At 36.0% G+C, this 25096-nt stretch overlaps 2 protein-coding genes, 1 long non-coding RNA gene and 1 pseudogene across 4 annotated transcripts; 3 read left to right on the top strand and 1 right to left on the bottom strand.

The window, feature by feature from the left end:
• Positions 1-836: 836 nt before the first annotated feature.
• Positions 837-1796, top strand: LOC105471019 (olfactory receptor 8U8). Its single transcript, XM_011723384.1, has one exon. It carries the CDS (start codon positions 837-839, stop codon positions 1794-1796), a length of 960 nt encoding a protein of 319 aa, XP_011721686.1.
• A 6762-nt stretch (positions 1797-8558) lies between these two features.
• LOC105471018 (olfactory receptor 8U9) lies at positions 8559-9518 on the top strand. Its single transcript, XM_011723383.3, has one exon. It carries the CDS (start codon positions 8559-8561, stop codon positions 9516-9518), a length of 960 nt encoding a protein of 319 aa, XP_011721685.2.
• A 6581-nt stretch (positions 9519-16099) lies between these two features.
• LOC105471017 (uncharacterized) lies at positions 16100-24781 on the bottom strand. Of its 2 annotated transcripts, none has more exons than XR_980913.3 (3): positions 24206-24781; positions 16735-16907; positions 16100-16345 (listed from the first exon to the last, which is right to left on the bottom strand). It is a non-coding gene; the product is annotated as an uncharacterized lncRNA (long non-coding RNA). The 2 variants fall into 2 exon arrangements; XR_011610284.1 differs by lacking the exon at positions 24206-24781 and adding an exon at positions 19225-19340.
• On the top strand, positions 21155-22132 carry LOC112424811 (olfactory receptor 5AL1-like; annotated as a pseudogene).
• Positions 24782-25096: the final 315 nt, after the last annotated feature.

The raw sequence follows: 25096 nt of genomic DNA, 5'->3' as shown, positions 1-25096 counted from the left end.
TATCTAATATATCTTATAAATATAACAAATATAATTTACTTAGAATGAAATTAAGGTAAATAATTATTTTTTGAAAGTTACTACTTGCCACATAACGTTGCTCAATAAATATGTTTATTAATACAAACCACAAATAACTGAAATGGATTCTTTGATAAATTGAGCAGAAGTAAATACACAAGAGATATTAGTAAAATCCGAAGACAGTGAAGAAACACAGGCTTTTATCTTATTTATAAATGTATTTGCATAGTAATTTTCAGAGTGTGAAATTTATAAGTTTTTAAAGAAAGCTCTGTTTTCAATTACTAGATATAACGGTGGGAGAGAGAGAAGAAAAGGGAGTTGAGAGACATACGATATTTGATACTATTTGGGTATTCAATAATTCAATTATAAAAATTAGTCAAAATGAATAAGGAAAATTAAAGTAAAAAAAAAATTAATGGATAAAATGTAATTAAGTCTTTTTTTTAACAAAAGGTAAAAAACAGAGACACAAATTGAATTGTAAAGAAACATAAATTTCCAAATCTCTTGGAAAGCAAATATCAATTTTCCTCTAATTTACAGGATAAGATTATGTGAGGATTCATTCCCTACATTCATGCAAGTTCATGCTATAGATATAAAGATGTTTATATGGTGTTATATTCTTTTTGCTCTCCATCACATTTACAGGATTCCAGTATGCTAACAATCACTCTATTAGTTAAATAAATAAATCCAATTAATTAAACTCTTTACAATATAATAAATATGAAAACACCACATATAGGATTTACACTATTAAAATATGACTCAGACTTAACTCTCTTCTCTACTTCCGCATTTAGATGGCTCACATCAATTGCACCCAAGTGACAGAGTTTATTCTTGTGGGCCTCACAGATCATCAGGAGTTGAAGATGCCCCTCTTTGTGCTATTCTTATCCATCTACCTCTTCACAGTGGTAGGCAACTTGGGTTTGATCCTACTCATTAAAGCAGATACAAGGCTCAACACACCAATGTACTTCTTTCTTAGCAACCTAGCCTTTGTTGATTTCTGTTACTCTTCTGTCATTACACCCAAAATGCTTGGTAATTTCTTGTACAAACAAAACGTTTTATCCTTCAATGCATGTGCTACTCAGCTGGGCTGCTTTCTCACCTTCATGATATCGGAGTGCTTGCTACTGGCTTCCATGGCCTATGACCGATATGTGGCCATTTGTAACCCTCTATTGTATATGATTGTAATGTCTCCAGGAATCTGCATTCAACTTGTAGCAGTTCCTTATAGCTATAGCTTCCTGATGGCACTATTTCACACCATCCTCACCTTCCACCTCTCCTATTGTCACTCCAACATTGTCAACCATTTCTATTGTGATGACTTGCCTCTCCTCAGACTAACTCGCTCAGACACTCGCTTCAAACAGCTATGGATTTTGGCCTGTGCTGGTATCACTTTCATCTGCTCTGTTCTGATTGTCTTTGTCTCCTACATGTTCATTATTTTTGCCATCCTGAGGATGAGCTCAGCTGAAGGAAGACGTAAAGCCTTCTCCACTTGTAGCTCTCACATGCTGGCGGTCACCATATTCTATGGCACCCTGATCTTTATGTACTTACAACCAAGCTCAAGCCATTCTCTTGACGCAGACAAGATGGCCTCTGTCTTCTACACGGTGATTATTCCCATGTTGAACCCTTTGATTTACAGTCTCAGGAACAAAGATGTAAAAGATGCCCTGAAGAAAGTCATCATCAATAGAAACCAAGCTTTTATGTTTCTGAAACTGAGAAAATGAGTTCAATAGACAAAAATGGGCATTCCTTCATAACTAGATTTTCCCCCATATTAATATAACTATTGGAGTACCTTGCTCGTAATTGGTAAGCAATAAAGATCTGTTTACTGAAAAAAAATTATTCTTTGCATTTTTGTAAGTTATTTTGACTTAAAATCATATATTATATGTAGAAAGTACCATAAGAATTTACATCATTTCTCACAGGAAAAATGTATTTTTAAAATGTATTATCTCATCTAATAGTTATACAATTAGGTGCTGCCAAGAATAGAAAAAATGAAAGCACTCTGAATGCCCCGTTCAAGGTTATAAGAGTTCTTTAACAATACATTGAGTATTTTATAGTATATTTAAAATTAAATTTAATAATATTTAATTAAATTACCTGCAACAGTGGCTCTACATAGAGGTAATGTTTCTTCCAGGGGGACATTTGGCAATGCCTAGGCTTATTATTGATTTTCACAATGACAGGATACTGTGAAGGAATGCTGTTGCTATCTAGAGGGTTGAGGCCAGGTGTGCTGCAAAATATTTTACAATTCACAACATGGCCCCTCACTCAAAAAATTATACATCCCCAAATGATAGTAGTGCTAATGAGAGAGCCGGTGTTAAATCAAGAGTCATTCTATAGATTCATTCACATCAAGCTGGTTGATAGTGTTGCTCAAGCCTTTTGTAGCTTTATGGTTTTCTCTTTATTTGCTCTATCAGTTATTAAGACTGATATCAAAATCCCAAGTTAAATTATGTATTTACATTTATTTTCTGTCAGTTTTAATTTTAGACATTTCAGGGTTCTTTTGTCATTTCTGCATGAATTTCTAGTTACTTAATTTACTGATTTTTTTCCTTATTAGCATGATTAAATGCTCTTCCTTTTCTATGATAGCATTTAATGACTAAAAGTCTATATTTTTCTGACATTTTAGTATTACTTCAGCTCTCTTGCGGTTATTCTAAGCATGGAATAGTATTCCATCATTTTACTTTCATTATATTTGTGATTTTAAGTGTACATTTTGTCACTTGTAAACAGCTGATAATCAGATTTTGTCTTTGTAATGAACTCTGAATAGCTCTCCCTTTTAATTAGAGTATTAAGTCCATTCATTTTTAACACGATTACTGATATGGCTGAATTTATATCTCTCATGTTGTTCATATTCTAAATAGTTCATGTTTTTTTTTTATTGCCTTGTTTGAGCTCTAATGCCTTGTGTTAAAAAATTTTAAGTTAGAAATTTAATTTCTGATGTGTTAAATATGTACAAACACAAACACACACACAGACATGCATTAGTAATGGTTGCTCTAAGGATTTCAATATTGATTTTAACTTACCACAATCTACTTCAGATTAACATTAGCATAGCACTATGTAAATACATACATACACACACACATCTGCAGTGTCTACTTATAAACCTCAAGACAGTATTATTACAATTGAATATGTATGCAATTTTATGCCATTAAGAGGACAGAAGAAATATACAATTATATATCATTTATATAAATTAAGAAGAGAATACTTATGTGGACTATATATACACAGACATATGACTGTATCAATAATATGACTCGATATGTCAATAAATATAAAAAACAATTGACATATCTGCTATTTCCAGTGGGATTCATGTATTTCTGTGACTGAAATTCTCATAGAAAATAATTTCTTATCCTCTGAAAGACATTCTTTTGTACTTATTATAAGGCAGATTTGCTAGCAATGAATTATCTTAATCTCATGTACCCAGGCCAGTCTTTAAGTCATCTTTATTTCTGAAATATAATTTGCCTGGATATAGTAGTCCCTGTAGACAATTGTTTTCTTATAGCAGTTTGGACATGTCATCCCATTACATTCCATGTTTTCCTTGTAAGAAGTCATCTGTTAAACTTGTGATTTTCTATAGAATCAACCAACAACTTTCAAGATTTTTTGCTGTCTTTGACTCTCAACACTTTGACTTTGATTAGCCTAAAGGTTTCTTGGTGTTAATCTAACTCAAGTTTGGTTGAGTCCCTTAGATCCACATGCTAATTGTTTTTTTTTTTTTTCAATTGGAGAAGTTTTCAGTAATTTATTCTTCAAGTATTTTCCCCTTTCTCTCCCTTCCTTCCTTTTGGGACTCCCACCTTTTTTTTACTGGTACACTTGATATGGCACACTTTATTGGTACCACTTTCTGGTGCCCCAGAAGTCACCAGGACTTTAATCATTTTTCTGTAATATTCTTCTTCTCTGTTTTCTAGAACAGACAAGTTTTATTTACCTATTTTCAATTTTACTAATTCTGTCTTCAGCTTTCTCACTATTCTGTTTGGGCTAACTAGTACATTTTTCATTTCAGTTATTGTATTTTTATCTCCAAATATTCCATCTGGTTCTTTAAAAAGTATGTATTTAAATTTTTTCCCATTTGGTAAGATATTGTTTTCATCCTTTAAATTCTTGTGTGTGGACTCTCTTGTTTTCTTTAATATGTATATAACAGAGATTTTAAAGTTTTTGTATAGAAAGACCTACAGCAAGGATGCTCAGTGAAAAGTTTCTATTGATTGCTTTTTTTTTCTCATCAACGGAACTTAATTTCCTAATTCTTTGTTCCTAATTTTTGTCAAACCTGGACATTTTACATCAGTATCAACTATAGCAATCAGACCTTACACACATACACACACAAACACATACACTCTCACGCACATACACACACTCTGGGTTTGTTGGTTTTGCCCAGCACTTTTTATAGTTATAATTTTTATTGTGGCCATTTGTTTTCTTAGCAACTTTTTGGACTAATTCTGTAAAATCTGTATTTCCTGTAGTGTGTGGTCACTGGGATTTTCTGCTCAGCTAGCTAAGGGATCAGCTAATGACTGGATCCCAGTGTTTGTATCAAATGTCTTATTGGCCTTCTCATTTATGTATTTTCAGCTGACTATGTGTAAACTCAATTGTGATTTTCACTTCCTATTTGAAATCTATAAAAGACATATTTGGGGAATCTTGTCTATCTTCATCCTCAGATAGCAGAAAATACACTATATTTGGAGGGAAAAAAAGTAGTTTTGTAATTGCTTTCCACTCATCCTCTTCTCTACCACCCTCCCCCAACAAAGCCTTTCTCATTGTAGAGGATTATTTTGCTTTTTCAGAGATGCTCTCTTATTCAACTGAGGCTACAGTAAAAAACAAGCAAACAACAACAAAAAAAAACCCACAACTTAGACGGTGTGGTCTAAATGACAGAAATTTATTTTCTGACCGTTCTGGAGACAAGAAGTCCCAGATCAAGATTCTTTCTCATTCAGTTTCTAGTTAGGTCTCTTTTCCTGGCTTGTAGGCAGCCACCACCTTGCTGTGTGCTCACATGACCTCCTGTTTGTGAGCATAGAGGAGAGAGAGAAAAAAAAAAGAAAGAAAGAAAGAGGGAGAGTGAGTGAGTGAGCATACACTTTTGTGTCTCTTATAAGGGCACTAACCCCCTCCCTTATAACTTTATCTAATCTTAATTTTCTCCCAGAGTTGTTGTCTCCAAATATCATCACACTGGGAGTTAACGCTTCAATATATGAATTGTGAGAGATACAATTCAGTTCCTAACAGATGCATTGTTCTGTAATAAGTATTATAATAATGTTCTTCTCTTGCTATGGCCACAGATTGGCTAAAAAAAAATCTGAAAGGCTACTCTATAGACCAGGGAACTATAGAAATTAGGTGATAACAGTTAGCAACATCCGTAAAAAAGACACAAATATTTCATGAGCACTTCAAAGAGTAAGCCAAATAAAGAGTATCATGTCTTAAATTATTCTAGAATAGATTATTGGGAGTTGCAAATTAGTTCTTAGGAAGATGTGTTGTAAAAATTTTTGCAAGGAAAATTTTATATTTCTTTTAAAAATAAATCTAAATGTTATCACTAAGAAACAACAAAACGGAAAGAATATAAATAAATAAGCAACAAGAACAACAATATGAACAAGTTAAATATGAATAAATAGCACTATTAATAATAAAATTATTGATAAATAAATAGCGTTCCAAAAATAAGAACATTAGAGCAATAATGTCATGCTAAGACAGAGCTATAGATCTTTGGCTCCTCAAAGCCTGAGAACAATGTTAATTTACCTGTAGCCTGCTTTGGAATCCCTTGGGTCATTAACTATTTTTTTCTGATCATTTTACTTGCATCATTCTCCTAAATAAGATCCTATGGGACAGAGTTACTGTCAAAACCCTATATTCTGTTGCTGCCCAAACCCACTTGGAGAAGAAATAGGAACACCCTTTACCCAAGTAAGTTCAAATAATATGTTTCAAAATTAAAGTCAAGATAAGCATTTTAAAAATAAAGTGGCATAGAATATAATGAACTTTAGAATATAACATTTTAGATGGCATTTTCTGATATAAGGCTAGTGTTTTCCATGCTTTTATTTCTGTTACATATGTATGTGTTATATAAGATATATTTCTTATTGGTATGAGATGAAAAAAAAGTTTGGGCATGCCAAGATAAAATTTATTAGTCTGCTTGGAAAAGTTGGACACTTAATTGACTAGATTGCAATTTACGTTAAAACTGTCCTTCCTATTTTCGCCTAAATAAGAAGTGAGCACATCAAAACCAAGTCATCAATATGTCATTTAATGTGTTTGTTATAAGTAAAGAACATTAATTCTGAACCAGTGAAATAAATATTGAAAAGTTATTGAAAAATTTTAATTATTAATTTCCCATTACCAAGCATCTAGAAGGGGTTACCTTAAGACATTAATTAAAATTTCATGGCTTCCGCCCATGGAGTCAGCAGTCTATCAAAAGAAAATATATGAAAAAGGTGGTTGTCATATATGTGATATAGGTAAATGAATTATGTATACAATGTTTCTAGAACACAAAGATGAAAGATGGTAACACAGCATGGGAACTAGAAATCAGGGAAGCTTTGAAGAATAAATCGTTTTCACTGCAGCTCTCCATTCGCCATTCACCTGGTAGAGATAAGTGTAAGCAAAAGCACATATAAAGGCTGGGTAACATGTAAGGGCATGTTGCATTTGAGGACTGCAAAATAAGTTTTCTAATTGATTACGGTGTTGTTTGAGGAAGAAGGAAAGAGATGTGGCTGGAATTTTGATGGAAAACATCATGGACTATATTGTAAAAGGTCATGTATAATTTTTTTTCAACTATATTGCACATTTTACCTTTGAGATAAGATAAAGGGGTACTTCAAGGTGAGATAATAAATTTCTTATAGTTGTCAAACAGTGCAGCCTTACCTAGAATCTCCAGACATGAAAACTAAATTTCCTATCAAATAGTTGCTTAATCATCTCAAAACAAAATTTATGTATTTGTATGAACATCAAAAAGTCTTTAAAAACTTTGATGATACACATATTTCATGTAACAATAAGCAGCAGCAGCAGCAATGATAAATATTATCTGTGGTTATCTTCTTCATAGAAAGCGGTAGAAACATGCATGCACACATACTCAAAAATTTTTATTTTTAATTTTCGTGTCCATGATTTATAAAGAACATCTAACTTTTCCCGATATATTCCCCTGCTGTTTCCTGAAATAATAAAAATATATCAATTAGGTTTCTTTTGTTAATTTATTATTTGCTGAGGTTATATTTCAGCTAAAATGTTAAGACACTTTTCTCTGTATTCAACTTAAAAGGCACATTACGTGTAAAAGTTTACCTATACCTATCTACTTCCATTACTTAAGGATTTTCCATGTGTGCTTACTTTTTTGTTTTTATTTCCTCAGACTTCCTATGTTCAAGTCCTAGAGGGAGGACCTTGACCACCCATACATACTACGTATGTAGGAGTCAGCATAATCACTTTTATAATTCATTGACAGCTGAATGGTAAACTGATTCTGCTGACTTCTACATACATATAACTTTTAATACATCAGGGAAGAAAGTTTTGTGGTTTAACATTATTTTGTAATTTAAAATATATTTATACCTGTTATGTGCAGGAGATAACTTTCTTTTGATAGTAACAACGATTATTTTAGACAGAAAATAACACCTTTTATAGATTAGGAAACTTAAATAACAAACTGAATTTTTGATGTGCCAAAGTTTATGTAGCTAGAGAATGACAAATAAATTCCAGGTCTCCCAATTTTATCTAGAATTCTTTCCACTACATTCTGCTTGACTTAAATACCTACAAAATGCCATTTTTCAATAGTTACTTGCCATCAAAATGATGCAACTCTTTATCACAAAAATGCTAAGTTTGTCAAAATTCACTATATTTACTTCCTCATAGCCATAATGGCAAATTTACATTCACTTTTTAAGGGTAATTGAATACTATTCAGCCACAAAAAGAAAGAAAGCAACATGGATGGAAATGGAGGCCATTATCTTAAGTGAAGTAACTTAGAAAGTAAAATACCACATGTTCTCACTTATAAGTGGGAGCTAAATAATATGTACACATGGACATAGTATGTAAAGTACCTTTATAAATATAATAAATTTATGCAGAGAGAAATATGTGTTCCCACAAAATATCTTCTTTTGCCTTTTATCCCATCCCATCCCCAGACCCCAAGTGAGCTAATAATTTTAATACTAAATTAGCACTTACATGTTAACAATAAAATTGATTTTAAGGATATTAAGGTATTAAAAAAATTACACAAATATTAAGCTTGATTAAACTCTCCTCTTTTTATCCAGACAACCTGAAGGGGTATGACTCAGATCAATTGCACCCAGGTGACAGAGTTTATTCTTGTGGGCCTCACAGATCGTCAGGAGTTGAAGACGCCCCTCTTTGTGCTATTCTTATCCATCTACCTTTTCACAGTAGTAGGCAATCTGGGTTTGATGCTACTCATTAGAACAGATGAAAAACTCAACACACCAATGTACTTCTTTCTTAGCAACCTAGCCTTTGTTGACTTCTGTTACTCTTCTGTCATTACACCCAAAATGCTTGGGAATTTCTTGTACAAACAAAATATTATTTCGTTCAATGCATGTGCTGCTCAGTTAGGCTGTTTCCTGGCCTTCATGACGGCTGAGTGCTTGCTACTGGCTTCCATGGCCTATGACCGATATGTGGCCATTTGTAACCCTCTGATGTATATGGTGGTGATGTCCCCAAGAATCTGCATTCAGCTTGTGGCTGCTCCCTATAGCTATAGCATCTTGGTTGCACTGTTTCACACCATCCTAACCTTCCATCTCTCCTATTGCCACTCCAATATTGTCAACCATTTCTATTGTGATGACATGCCCCTCCTAAGGCTAACTTGCTCAGACACTAGCTCCAAACAGCTATGGATCTTTGCCTGTGCTGGTATCATGTTCATTTCCTCCCTTCTGATTGTCTTTGTCTCCTACATGTTCATCATTTCTGCCATCCTGAGGATGCATTCAGCTGAGGGAAGACAGAAGTCTTTCTCGACGTGTGGCTCCCACATGCTGGCAGTCACCATATTCTATGGGACCCTTATTTTTATGTACTTACAGCCTAACTCTAACCATGCCCTGGACACAGACAAGATGGCCTCTGTCTTCTACACAGTGGTCATTCCCATGTTGAATCCCTTAATCTATAGCCTCCGGAATAAGGAGGTGAAAGAAGCTCTGAAGAAAGTCATTATCAATAAAACCCAGACTTTTGTGTTTATAAAATTAAGAAAGTAACTTGAGGAAAGGAAAAACGGACTTCTTTCATGGTATGATTTTTTTTCCCCAGTATAAGTTATCAAGATTCCTGTTTCTTAATATGTGATCTATGCATATATTTTTGCTGTGTAATACAATTTTCTAGAGAATTTCTCTTAGAATGTTAGGTATAAAAGTAACTATAAGAATTTACACCCCTTATTTTTCAAATGGAAAATATCTTAAAATTATTAATTTGCTTGCATAATATTTTATACCAATTTTCCACTTCTTAAATGAAGAGTGCATAAAAAGTCATCATCAAGATATATAATTAGTTATGTACAGAGCACAGACAAAAGTTAACTCCCCTCCCCGTCCATCCCCAATACACTTCCCGGTCTCTGCTCTGGTAACCATCATTCTACTCTATCTCCAGGAGTTTATATATATATATAAAAACACGTGATATTCGTCTTTCTATGTCTGATTTATTTCACTTATAATATCATTCATGTTGTTGCAAATGACAAGATTTCATTAATTGTATGGATGAATAATAATCCGTTGTGTATATGTACCACATTTTCACTATGCATTCATCCACTGATGGAAGCTTAGGTTGATTCAACATCATGGCTGTTGTGAATAGTGCTGCAATAACATGGAAGTGTAGACATCTCTTCAATATACTGATTTCCTTTCTTTTGGATATATATCCAGCAGTGAGACTGCTGGATTATATAGTAGTTCTACTTTTAGTTTCTTGAGGAACCATGAGATTCTTCTTTACAGTGACTGCATTAATTTAATTTACATTCGCACCAACGGTGTTTGAAGGTTCTCCTTTCATCATCTCCTGGCCAGCATCCATTATTGCCTGTTGTTTGGATAAAAACCATTTTTAACTGGGATAAGGTGATATCTTGTTGTGGTTTTGATTTGCATTTCTTTGATTACTAGTGATATTAAACCATTTTTCATATACCTCTTAGTCATTTGTATGTCTTCTTTTGAGATATGTCTAGTCAGGTCTTTTGCCAATGTTTCAATTGGATTTGTGGATTTTATTTTTTCCTATTGAGTTGTTCATGCTCGTTATATATTCTGTTTATTGATCTCTTGTTAAATGTGTAGATTGCAAATATTATCTCCTATTCTTGGTTACTTCTTCACAATTCAAAGTGGAGAAATGTTATTTTTAAATCATGAAAGAAATCTGTCTTGATATTGTGAGAAGTGAAAATGACATTTATTCAGTTGCAAATAGTAGGCTAAATTTTGTTTCATGGAATATTTAAAAATCAATCTTTTTTTCCAGTGAAGACTGACTTGAACACTTTTAATTTATAAACCTTGAATTGGTAAAACTTATGCCACTTTATATTACTAAAGCAGCTTTGAGTCATTAACATTGTCTATAAAATACACATACACACACACACACACACATACACACACGACCTATTAGTTGAACCCAAAAAGAGTTATTGGTTCTGATGACGTGGCAGGGACACTGGTATTAACACCTAATTTAAAAAGACTGGTGCAAAGCCTAATTAAAAAATACTAAAAGAGCAACTTGAACTTTAACAAATGAAACAAAAGTACCTTAGTGTCAAAAAAATCCTATCGATGAGGTATATTTATTATTGTTAATTTGCTGATTTTTATAGTAGTAGCATGGTCATTTAAGAGAATATTTTTGCTTTTAGTAAATATAACTTAAGTGTATAAAGGTAAAGAAGCATCATGTCTTCAACTTATCAAAAAGCTCAGAAAAAAATGTGGTAAAATGTTAACATCTGGAGAAGCTGGGTGAACAGTGTACAATAATTCTTTGTAAAATGTTAGTATCTTTTCTGTAATTCTAAAATTATGCCAAAATAAAAGCTCAAATAAAAAAATAAACCCTTGTTAATAAATGGTGCTGGGAAAATTGTGTAGCCACATGTAGAAGAATGAAGCTGGATCCCTATTTCTCATCACATACAAAAATCAACTCAAGATGGATTAAAGAGTTAAATGTAAAACATGAAACTATAAAAATTTTATAAGAAATTCTGGGAGAAATTCTCCAGGATATTGGCCTTGGCAAAGAATTTATGTCTAAGCCACCAAAAGCAAATGCAAACAAAACAAAAAGAAATGGGACCTAATTAAACTAAAAAGCTTCTGCATAGCAACAGAAATAATCTTTAGAGTAAACAAACAACCCATAGAATGGAAGAAAATATTTGTGAACTATGCATCCATCAAAGGACTAATACCCAGAATCTAAAAGGAACTCAAATCAAAAAGAAAAAAAGATAACCAAACAAATAAAAGTGGAGAAATTACATAGACATTTTTCTAAAGAAGACAAACAAATGCTCAACAAATGTATTTAAAAAATGCTCAACATCACTAATCATCAGGGAAATGCAAATTAAAACCACAATGAGATACCACCTTACCCCAACCAGACTGGCCATTATTAAAATGGCCATCTATCAAAAAAACAATAGATGATGACATTGATGTGGTGAAAAGGGAATGCATATACACTGCTGGTGGGAACTTAAATTAGCACAACCTCTATGAGAAACAGTATGGAGATTTCTCAAAGAACTAAAAGCAGATCTACCATTTGATCCAGCAATCTCATTGCTGGGTATCTACCCAAAGGAAAAGTCCTTATATCAAAAGGCTACCTGCATGTATATGTTTATTGCAGCACAATTTACAATTGCAAAGATATGGAACTATTCTAGGTGCCCATCAACCATGAGTGGCTAAAGAAGATGTGGTATACAAACACCACGGAACACTACACAGCCACGAAAAATAACAAAATAATATACTTTTCAGCAATGGAACTTGAGATCATTATTATAAGTAAACTCTAAAAATGAAAAACCAAATACTGCATATTTTCACTTATAAGTGGAAACTAAGCTATGGGTATACAAAGACATACAGAGTAGTGTAAAATGGACATTAGAGACTCAGAAAAGGGTGGGTGGGTGGGTTGAGTGATAAAAAAAACTACATATTGAATACAACATACACTACATGAGTGACCTAAAATTTCAGGCATCATCACTACACAGTTCATCGATGAAACCAAATCCACTTTTACTCCTAAAGCTGTTGTAATTTAAAAAAATTAAAAATTAAAAATAAGGCTTCATCATTTAATTTTAATTTAATGTTTTAATTGAACAATATATTTTAATATGGTTTCTTTTGTTGGGCCAATTCCAAATTCACTGTAACTTAAAAAAATATTTTATTTATAAGAAATACTTATAAGTGATGTATCTGTTTTTAAGAAAATTGTTAAATAAATTGTTAAATAATGAATACCATCTATTCACCTTCAATAAAGTTTAGTGAAACAAAATGGACTTTGTTTTATAAGTGCTGATTAACTCAGTTTTTATTTTTCACCTATTGTAAGTTAAAACAATACTCAATAACTCTTTTAAGAAAACGTTGTCACAATTTTGTCAAAGTTCTTAAAATATCTAGAATTTTGTTAATTACTTTATGACCAGCCATTAAATTACACTCAAGTGTCTGAAAGATATCAATGTGTTTGTAAGAAGTCAACTCTTCATTGAGTCAGGAGAATAGATCTGGCTCTTTCGTTTTGAATTCAATGTTTACACATTTGGAAATGAGGCAGTTTACAGGAATGTCATAGAAAAATACACCTCTGTATCAGTTCAGTCATTTTCACTGTCTGGAGTGAACCCTGGCCTTAACAGAGAATGCTTGAATCACAACCACCACTATCAAATTTCTAGCCACCTCCATTTCAAATGCAGCCAGATTCAACTGTGTCACTGTCAGCAGTGTTGCATAGTCCCAAAGCAAATGTCCTCAAAAGTGTTATATGGAATATTAAGCCCATAGTAATAATCCACAAAAAAAGGAAATTTTACATGATAGCCCTTTGCCTGAAGATATAATTCCCACTGATATAAGAAAAGGAACTTGGCTGTGCGCGGTGGCTCAGCCTGTAATCCCAGCACTTTGGGAGGCCAAGGCGGGTAGATCAGGAGGTCAGGAGATTGACACCATCCCGGCTAACATGGAGAAATCGCGTCTCTACTAAAAATACAAAAAAATTAGCCGGGCGTGGTGGCGGGCGCCTGTAGTCCCAGTGCTGAGGAGGCTGAGGCAGGAGAATGGCGTGAACCTGGGAGGCAGAACTTGCAGGGAGCGAGATTGCGCCACTGCACTCCAGCCTGGGCGACAGAGCAAGACTTGTCTCATAAATAAATAAATAAATAAATAAATAAAGGAACTGACAAAATCTCTTTCAATGTGTTTAACACTCATTTTGTTAATATTTTTGAAAGCATAGAACTTCCAGAATTTTCCCTGCCAATATTCTGAAGAAATCCCAGTTTGGCTTCCAAAACCTACTTACATTATCTAAATCTTCTGAGACTTATCGGAGAGACAGTTTCCTTGTCTTTAAAATGAGAGTTAAATGTAATGATTTCCATGAGTTTTCCCCTCACTGATTGATCTAACCAAAAATTATTAGAACTTTCGTTCTGCCAGAAAAGTGTTATAATTTTGTTGTAGAAATCCTGATGTCAAAAAAATCAACTGTTTTTTATTTTTTTATTTTTTAAATTTTTTTTTAATTTAGTTGTTATCAGAGTTCCACCTACTGGTGTATTTTATTTTTTCATTTTTATTTATTTATTTATTTTTATACTTTATGTTCTTGGGTACACGTGCACAACGTGCAGATTTGTTACATACGTATACATGTGCCATGTTGGTGTGCTGCACCCATTAACTCGTCATTTACATTGTGTGTATCTCCTAATGCTCTCCCTCCCTTCTCCCCACACCCCACAACAGGCCCCAGTGTGTGATGTTCCCCTCCCTGTGTCCCAGTGTTCTCATTGTTCAATTCCCACCTATGAGTGAGAACATGCAGTGTTTGGTTTTCTGTTCTTGCAATAGTTTGCCGAGAATGATGGTTTCCAGCTGCATCCATGTCCCTACAAAGGACACAAACTCATCCTTTTTTATGACTGCATGGTATTCCATGGTGTATATGTGCCACATTTTCTTAATCCAGTCTGTCACTGATGGACATTTGGGTTGGTTCCAAGTCTTTGCTATTGTGAATAGTACCACAATAAACATACATGTGCATGTGTCTTTATAGCAGCATGATTTATAATCCTTTGGGTATACACCCAGTAATGGGATGGCTGGGTCAAACGGTATTTCTAGTTCTAGATCCTTGTGGAATCACCACACTGTCTTCCATAATGGTTGAACTAGTTTACAGTCCCACCAACAGTGTAAAAGTGTTCCTATTTCTCCACATCCTCTCCAGCACCTGTTGTTTCCTGACTTTTTAATGATCGCCATTCTAAGTGGTGTGTTAAAAAATCAATTTTATAGGTACAAGAAAGGAGGAATAGCATCAAGCTAAGAGTACTTTCAACTTAAAAATAAAATACCAAGAGATACTATTTTTCATTTATGAGGATTTCAAAATGCAAAACTTTCACTAGACTGAAAGTAAATAAGAACCCTCATCTGCTGCTGATGGTGGCAGGCGTCTGTAGTCCCAGTTACTTGGGAGGCTGAGGCAGGAGAATGGCGTGAACCCAGGAGACAGAGGTTGCAGTGAGCTGAGATCGTGCCACTGCACTCCAGCCTGGGCAAAAGAGTGAGACTCCATCTCAAAAAACAAACAAACAAATAAAAACAAAAAACAAAACAAAACAAAAATTCCTGTGGAGAATTATTTGGCAATATCTAGCAAAGTTTCAGGTACCCAACAATCATATTTCTAAGAAAGGAATTCAAATATTCAAAGGAATACTGACACAAATACTAATACAAGCTAATACATGTGCACAAGGTAATTTACTGGGCTATTATTTAAATTAGCAACAGATTTGCACCCAAATATCCATGAATAGAGACAGCCCTTCCATGTATCAGAAAAGATTTATAGGTATGATATAGAGTAATCATCAGAATATAATTGACAAGACAAAAATGCAGAAAAGAATTAATACTACACATTACACTGTGCAAGAAAAAAGGAAGAATATAAAATGCATATGTGTAGCTTCTTATATTTGATTAAAAATTGCAGACTCATGCCTGTAATCTCTTCTTTGGGAGACCGAGGCGGGTGGATCACTTGAGTTCAGGAGTTAGAGATTAGCCTGGCCAGCATGGTGAAACCCCGTCTCTACTAAAAATACAAAATTAGCTGGGTGTGGTGGTGCACACCTGTAATCTCAGCTACCTAGGAATCTGAGACAGGAGAATCACTAGAACCCAGGAGGTGGAGGCTGCGGTGATCCAAGATGGCACCAGTGCACTCCAGCCTCGGGAAGACATAGCAAGACCCTCTCTCTCTCTCAACAACAACAAAAAAAGACAAAAATAGTGGGAAGATAACTTAAAATGAAAAAGAATGATTGAAAGAAAGTGGAACAAGTACAGATAGGGACAGAAGTCAACCCTTAAAAAAATAAATATTACTATGTTGCTTTGATTTGAAAAACATTACAAGTTTAAGAAATTAAAAATAAAATTAGGTCAAAGTGAAAAAAAAGGAAAACAAGCTTTTATTCTGGAAACCCATTTTATTCAAAGCAAAAGTCAAAGGACTTGAAAGGAGCCACAGAACTCTGAATTACCTGACCTCATGCTAAATCTCAGACCTTGTCACCTTAAACTTTATGCCTTTCTCTGTTCCCACTTCCTTGTCCCTTACAACAGCTGTTGTATGCTTTCCATAGCATCTTTGCATAGGCCGTCTTTTGACCTGGTGTTCTCTTCCTCAGATATCTGTTTTCTCCTTCACTCCTGTGCCACAGTTGGTTCTGTACAGAAATAGAGAAAGGGCTTATTATAAGAATAAGGGCTAACATGAATGTTGGAACATCTCAGGAAATAAAGATTAGGGAAATATTGAAGACAGGGCTAGTAAAGCTATAGCTCAAAGGTGAACAGAACAGATAATGAAGACCTTAGCCCTAAACAGTGATGCAAATGGCCCCAGGAAACTGCATATATAAGAATCCCTGAGAAAGCTCCCATCCCAAGTAGCAGGGACGCTCGCATTGCAGTTTGTGACTGTTTAGGAGCTCCCATATCTTCTGTGTCCTTTCACAACAGGAATTACATAATAAAATGTTTTCTAGTGAAACAAAAATGATGAATTTAAAAATCCAAAACAGAGTGGCTTAAACAAACGCATTGTATTATTTACCGTGTGTCATAGGACAGTTTCTGCTCTGGGCCATGCTTGACTAATCTTGTCTGCATCCACTCATGAGTTCATCCTCAGCGTTGCCTGGAAACGAGCTCATCTAAGATGTCCCCACCTGTGAAAACTGGTTTAGCACCACATGACTTCTCATCTGCCAACAGGTTAGCATGAATCTGTGGTCAGGGCAAAGGCAGAAGAGCAAAACAGGAAGTTGAAATACACTACACCTTTCTCAAGCCTACATTTGTGTCAAGTCTGTTACCAAAACATTAGCTAAAACAAGTCACATGACTGAGACCAGAGGCAAAATACAGAAGTACTATACATTTATAGAAAAAGAGCACGATTACAAGAGGCTTTAACTGAGGCTGTTAATGCAACTAATTAATCTACTGTGCCTGACAGACGAGCTACAGCATCACTCCCAATTACGATATATGAAGTCTCTGATATTCTCACATGTTCATTTAAAAAGCCCTGGGTATATTCTTTGGAAAGGATCTGAAAAGGAGCTATTATATTAACATGCTGTATTTCAGAAATGTTCAAGGAACCTGCTTCAAGGAAATTCAGTTCTCATTTCAATAAAAGAGATTTTTTTTAAATCTATGATCGGACTTAATTTCAAAAAAATCTTAAGGAAAAAAATCGTTCATTGTGACTAGTGCTATTAGTTTTTTTTCTCACCCGCTCCATATTTTGTCTAAATACACAAGGAACAATATTTTAAAATACTACATTTTATATGTCCTATGCAACTATAGAATTATAGACAATTATTAAACAACATCAGCTGCCTGTCCGTCTAAACCCAAGAACACCATGATCCGTAACCCATTACCATAGAAACCGGGTTAAAGTACCTCAGTTGCAGCCTAATCAAGTATTGTAACCCAATACCAGTATTGCATCCACCTTGTTACTGTCATTCCGGAATAACAACGTCCCTACTGTTACTAGGGAGCACAGACCTGTAGGTCCACTCCATTCTTACAAGCCAAAGAGCACAGCCACTATTGACCCTCTAAAAAACATCCCAGTTTCCTCTACGCTAGTGCAGTCCTTATTGCCCAAGCAATGAAACTGTCTTCCGCGATTTCCTAAAAATACAGACAGGTAGAGAGTTTTTATTTTTACAGAATAAATGAATCATCATGCTCCTACATTCCTCAATTTTCTTCCTGTGTCTTCATTACTATGTGAAAGTACTTCTAGCATATCTGCTGCATATAATGTCAGGCATCTTTCAGTATAGACTTTAAGGAGCCATCTCAGAAAATTTATAGAACAAGCTTCAGATATTACTGCCAAACGTTCTCCTGGATGAAGGAGTTCATCTCTTTCTGTGGAATGACAACAACTAGGTGCCAATTAATCTATGGTTTGCATGCATTTCTCTCCTAGGGAGGACAGCAAATTTAAAAAAAATTAATTATTGCTGTTGAACTACAATGCCAATTATAAAAACACACTGTGATGTTAATCTCAGAAGGCAGATTTGAGTGTTATTAACTGAAAAAGTTATTCTTCATCTAAAACTTTATAAAATCTCCTGCTAAATATGAGGACCACGAGCTCAACATTTATTTTAAATAAATTCATAATTGCAATCAAAAGCCAATACAGCAAAATTAAAGCAAATGTCGCAAATATTCAGAGCAGATATAGCCATTAATCAAATTGTTTTCCCAAAAGAGATCATTAAAATATTCCTCTACTCCCTATTCATTTATTGACTAATAGTTGAAGGAGTGATCTATCATTTCAAGGGAAATAGTTTGGTCCCCAAACACTAAACATCAAATAATTGCTTGTTACTGAATAATCATTATTTTGTTTTGCCATGTTTGTTTAACAAAAGTAACAACAGAAAGTTTCCAGAGGGACCACCCAAAAAATTAAATAAATAAATACAAAGCTGTCTCACATCTAGGTAATTTTAAATGTTACTGGCTTCACAAACATTGCTTTCAGGCGCAATGTACTATTTGGAGGTTTGTTGTTGAACTGAAAGACAGCATTCTGAATGTAGAAAGACATTGGGTAGTAGAAAAAACAACCCAAACTGTGGGAAAGGCATCAAACTTATATGACTATTACTTCTATTCAGTTAATCATTTAACAGGAAATTATTGATGATCTGTCTATATTAGACACTACTAGAGGTAAGTAATTAAAATGGGTATAAAATAATTTAAGAATTAAAACTTGCTTAAAAGAAGAGTTTTGAGTTTAGGCTGTGTTACAGACATGTGTTAACAGTCGGTTGCGATATATTGTGGCAAGTGCTATGGTAAAGCAATCAGTGGATCCAAAATAGTGAATATAAGAAGCACTAATTTTGGCCTGGAAGGTCAGGAAAGCCTCCAAGAGGAAATTATTCAACAGAAACATTTAAAGTTAACTAGAAGAAAAATCTGGGATAGGTAATAATAGCAGAGGAAAAGTGTTCTGGGCACAGAAGGAAATCTATATAAATATGTAGATTACATTTGAATAACTGCGATAGTCGATCATATCTGGAACATGAAGACCACATGGAGAATACTGCAAAAGATGGGTCTGGTCTGACATGCAGGGCCTAGGTTTTCAAGAGCTATGTCAGCCATGCTGGGGAAAAAAAAAAAAAAAAAAAGACTAGGACCTTATCTTAAGGGCAATGGAGAAGGCATTAAGGAAGAGAGAGAAGTAGGAAAGACTGGGGGCAAGAATATGAGTCAGTTGCCAGTTACAGTAAAGAAAACAAAAGTTGCATCAAGAGAGGAATGTAAGTTAACAGATTTGAAAACTATGTCAGATATAAAATTGTTAGTAATTGGGGACAAATTAAATATTGGCATAAAGAACAGGAATGCACAGTAAAAGACAATTGGTCCCTGGTTTGAAACACTGAGTGATTAATGTCCCTATTCACTTAGAGAAAGTATATACTCCAGGTTTTCAATATTAGATTTAACATGCAGAGACACTAATAGAGAAAATAAATCTGAAACAGAAATACATATGTGTGCATAGCCAGAATACAGATGCTTACTGGAGACATAGGATTGGATAAAATTACTGAAAAAGAAGGTGTAAAGAAGAGAGCCCGGGGGCTTAGAACCTGAAGTACATGTCACCTAAAGCATATATAATGGAAGCAGAGCTACCAAGGTACAGAGTCAAAGTAAACAATCAAACCAGAGACTGCTTTGTTTTGGAAATCTAAGGCGTATTAACAGAGTCCAGGGCTACTACTCTGCCAAAGAAAAATAGGCTGGATTGGACTTGGGGATTGTGAGGTCAATAGTGAAGTTGGTGAGGAGATTTTGTGGTTTAATGGGAAAGGAAGGCAAATTACACTTGATTAAATTATGAATATGATTCAAAAAGTAGAGGCCTGCTCTAAGATGTTTGACTGAGAAGTGAAAGTGACAGAAAAGAGAAGAGAGTAACCAAGATAAAATTTCTAAGGAGATGACAATTAAAGGTTATGGGAAGGGGTGGTTTTTATATTTTATTTTTTTACCTTCCTTGAAGATCTGCAAGGTACATGTAAATCAACAAGAGGCAATATAATTATAAAAAAAGAATCAAGTTAACTTATCCCCTGCTCTGCTTAACAAACGCAGGGAGCAATTTAACTCTGCCAGCTTTCAAGCATTCAGAGCCCAGTTTGGGTTTGAGAAAATGGTCTGTAGAATTTAGTTCTTCAAAACGCTGCCAAATCCTATACACTTTGGACCATTTAGATATCTAAAGATAGAAGTTAAATAAGGTTTTCAGTCAGCTAAAGCTCTTTTATACTCTGTAAAATTGTTCACTGGTGTGTACTCTTCCAAAAAGACAAAGCCAGAGTATTCAAAATCCTGTTATTCTTTAACATCAATATTAAATGTCTATTAAAGAAAAAACAGAGATAAACAAAAAGAAGAAAATCTTAAAAATTACTCCAACTTGGATGCCCAAGAGGATAGTGTTAATATTTTGATTTTGACTTTTTATGTTATATTTTCCACATTTAATTTTGTTAATTTGTGATATCCTTACGAACTAACATATCTGTGTACAATTTCATAAAATAAACTTACAAGTTAAGAAATGATTTTACATATATTGTCAATGTTACATTGCAATGTGTTTTTATTTTTTGGTTTTTCAAGAAAAGTACAACATGGATTTTGTTGTTGTATTGATTACAGTAGTTTACTTAAAATACTTTTTTCTTTTACAACTCCTTACTGAATTTTCTATCTTGGAGTTTCTGCCTGAACCAAATTATTTTACTCTGAAAGCATAAGGAAAATGTATGTGTAATTCAGAGTACTTATCAGAACGTTAATTTAATTAGACTTAATGTAATACCCTGGTAACTCATGGCTATCTTCTCATATTTAATTGAACATTTCTTATAGAGTCAAGATTGTTCAGAAGGTGTGCTCTGGAGTTCATTTTAGAAGAATCTTGTATCTATTACATGGCAAAAGGCAATCATTCATCAGTGACTGAGTTCATCCTCCTAGGGCTCACAGATAATCCGGAACTTCAAGTCATTCTCTTTGGGGTATTCCTACTGATTTACTTAGTTACTGTGATGGGTAATCTTGGTTTGATTGTGCTAATCCAAATCAGTCCTCAGCTTCATACACCTATGTATTTTTTCCTCAGCCATCTGGCTTTTGTGGATTTTTATGGTACCTCTGCTATCACTCCAAACACCCTTGTCAACTCTTTGCGTGAAATTAAAAGCATGTCATTTTATGCATGTGCCACTCAAGTGTGTTGCTTCATTACATTTTCAGTCTGGGAATTATTGTTGCTCTCTGTCATGGCATATGATCGATATGTTGCCATCTGCAACCCTTTACTCTATGTAGTTCTCATGCCTAGGAGACTCTGCATTCAAATGGTCACTGGCTCATATATTTATGGATTCGCCGTGGGACTCATACAAGCAGTGGCCACATTCCACGTGTCCTTTTGTGACTTGAATGTCGTCAACCAGTTCTACTGTGATGATGTTCCTCTGATTGCTCTGGCTTGTTCTGATACATGAGTTAAGGAATTGATGTTGTTTATCATTGCTGGGTTCAATGTTTTTTGTTCTCTCATCATTGTTCTCATCTCCTATATATTCATTGTCTTTGCTATCCTAAGGATCCACTCTGCTGTAGGAAGACAGAAAGCCTTTTCTACCTGTGCTTCTCACATGTTTTCTATTTCCATATATTATGGGACCCTCAGTTTTATGTACTTACAGCCTAAGTCAAACCACTCACTAGATAAAGACAAATTTGCCTCAGTATTCTATGTAGTGGTGATTCCCATGCTAAACCCATTGATCTATAGCTTGAGGAATCAAGAGGTAAAAAATGCTATGAAAAAAATCATTGAAAAAATGTGTTCTAGTAATCAATAGTAAAATTTGTTGGTAGTAAAGGAAATGCTACATACAGTCAGGACATTTTGAATTAAGGTTTGTATAGTGCTAGTATATGTAGAAGCCTTTGTCCTCTGGAGCTTACTTTCCTTGAAAATATGCCTTTTTATTGATTTGGCTTACAAATGATAGACATTTTATAAATGTTTGTTTCATTGTTGAACTGCAAAAGAGAGAAAAGAATAATCTACTGTCTTTAACCATGAGATGCTTCAGTACTAAATAGAAATAAAGAAGAAAGCACCTTGAAATTATGACTTTACCTTATTTCACTACACTATTGAGAACTTTAGGTTATCTTGAGAGACATGTACTATTATTATTATTGCATATAATATTGCAAATACTAGGTAAAGTTTCCCTCCATAGCTGAACTGGGGAAAAAATAGTGAGATGCTTGGCTGAAAGATTTTGGTTTGAATATCCCTTACAACTTAGATTATCCTTCACTTTATGATATCTCTATTGATTTGACTGAATATTTTTACATGATCATTCAAGCATCATCCCTCCCATATTACACTCACATTCAGCCAGCACATTTGCTGAACTGATGCATTAGCTATTTGTCCTGGTGCTCTTCCTCCTAGCCCCCCACCCCATGACAAGCCCCAGGGTATGATGTTCCCCTCTGTGTCCATGTGTTCTCGTTGTTCAACTCCCACCTATGAGTGAGAACATGCAGTGTTTGGTTTTCTGTTCCTGTGTTAGTTTGCTCAGGATGATGGCTTCCAGCTTCACCCATGTCCCTGCAAAGGATATGATCTCACTCCTTTTTAATGGCTACATAGTATACCACGGTGTATACGTACCACAAATTTTTATCCAGTCTACCATTGATGGGCTTTTGGATTGGTTCCATGTCTTTGCTATTGTAAATGGCACTGCAGTAAATATACATGTGCATGCGCCTTTATAGTAGGATGACTTATGTTCCTTTAGGTATATACCCAGTAGTGGGATTGCTGGGTCAAATGGTATTTCTGGTTCTAGATCCTTGAAGAATGGCCACACTGCCTTCCACAATGGTTGAGCTAATTTACATTCCCACCAACAGTGTAAAAGCATTCCTATTTCTCCACAGCCTCACCAGCATCTGTTGTTTCTTGACTTTTTAATAATAGCCAATCTGACTGGTGTGAGATGGTATCTCATTGTGGTTTTTTATTTGCATTTCTCTAATAATCAGTGATGTTGAGCTTTCTTTCATGTTTGTTGGCCACATACATGTCTTTTTTTGAAAAGTGTCTGTTCATATTCTTTGCCCACTTTTTGATGGGGTCATTTGTTTTTAATCCATCTTGAGTTAATTTTTGTATAAGGTATAAGGAAGGGATCCACTACAGGCATGCACCACCACCCCCGCTAATTGTTGTATTTTTAGTAGAGAGGGGGTTTCACCATATTGGTCAGTCTGGTCTCAAACTCCTGACCTTCTGATCCATCCACCTAGGCCGCCCAAAGTGCTGGGATTACCTGCCTGAGCCACTGCGCCCCGCGAGAGCCCTTGTACTTCAATGCATTGTTGTTCATTAGGAATGTTCCACTTTATTTTTAGTAAGATTTTGCTGTTTCTGTAAGAATTCTCTGCCTCCCAGGCTTAAAGTATAAGCCAAAAGGTTTAAGGTTATACTCAGTTTCTATACATTTCAGAAAACTGAGAAATTTCTCCATTATCCAGAAATTAAGGATCTCATTTTTACCTAAAACATTGGCTTTACTCTCAGGTTGTCTTGATTAAGCTAGCCAATGATTTTCCCCCAACTAAGTGTGCCAGAAAAATGAAACAAAGGGGTAGAACGCAAAAATCCCTGTGAATTTTCAAATCCAAATTTTATAACCCCTGCAATATTATTCCTTTCTGACCCAGTTAGATGTAAGAGGCCTCTAACTGGATCCAAGCCAGTTAATTCCCAGATCAAATCCATTCTTAGACACAGTCCAGTTTCTGTTGCGACTCCAAACCCAGTTTGGATCAGAAGCTTGCTCAAAGTAACTTGGAAAACTCAAAACACAAATTCGTGGAGCTCCAAAACCCAAGAGGGAGCTTACCCATGATCCCCAGCCGCTCTAAGAGACAATGGACACAAGTGGATCCTGCAGGTTCCTTGCTGTTCACTCAGCACTCCTGCAGGTCGCTAAAAGCTCCACTTGGCTTCCTGCTTCTGACGCCATCTGATAAAAGAAAAACTTCAGCTGAATTAAATCTAAAGAAATTTAATTGAGCAACGAACGATTTGTGAATCTAGCAACCCCCAGAACCACAGCAAATTCATAGAGACTCCAGGGGCGCCTCCTCGGCCTCAGTGTCCATTCCGGCCATACTTGATGAGCCCTTCAGCCCGCTGCTGCACTGTGGGAGCCCCTTTCTGTGCTGGCCAAGGCCGGAGCCGGCTCCCTCTGCTTGCAGGGAGGTGTGGAGGGAGAGGCGCGGGCGGGAACCGGGGCTGCCTGCCGCACACGCGAGTTCCAGATGGGCAGGGGCTTGGAGGGCCCCGCACTGTGAGCGGCCGGCCGGCTGGCGCTGCCCGTCCCTCGGTAGTGAGGGGCTTAACACCTGGGCCAGCAGCTGCGGAGGGTGTACCGAGCACCCTAGCACTGCTGGCCCGCCCGCACCACGCTCGAATTCTCACGGTGCCTCAGGCGCCTCCCCGCAGGGCAGGGCTGGGAAACTGCAGCCCGCCACGCCCAAGCCGCCGCCGCCGCCGCCGCCCGCCGCCCAGCCGCCCCGCCCCCCCCGCCCGCCGCCCAGCCGCCCCGCCCCCCCCGCCTCCCGCCGCCCCGCCGCCCCGCCCCCCCCGCCTCCCGCCGCCCCGCCCCCCCCGCCTCCCGCCGCCCCGCCCACCCCGCCCCCGCCGCCCCGCCGCCCCCCGCCTCCCGCCGCCCCGCCCCCCCCACCTCCCGCCGCCCCGCCCAGCCCCGTGGACTCCGGCATGGACGGAG

The sequence above is a fragment of the Macaca nemestrina genome, chromosome 12, assembly GCF_043159975.1.
Source record: "Macaca nemestrina isolate mMacNem1 chromosome 12, mMacNem.hap1, whole genome shotgun sequence".
Classification (NCBI taxonomy): Eukaryota; Metazoa; Chordata; class Mammalia; order Primates; family Cercopithecidae; genus Macaca; species Macaca nemestrina.
Note: the sequence above shows the minus strand (reverse complement) of the source record. Positions and strands in the feature narration are given on the sequence as shown.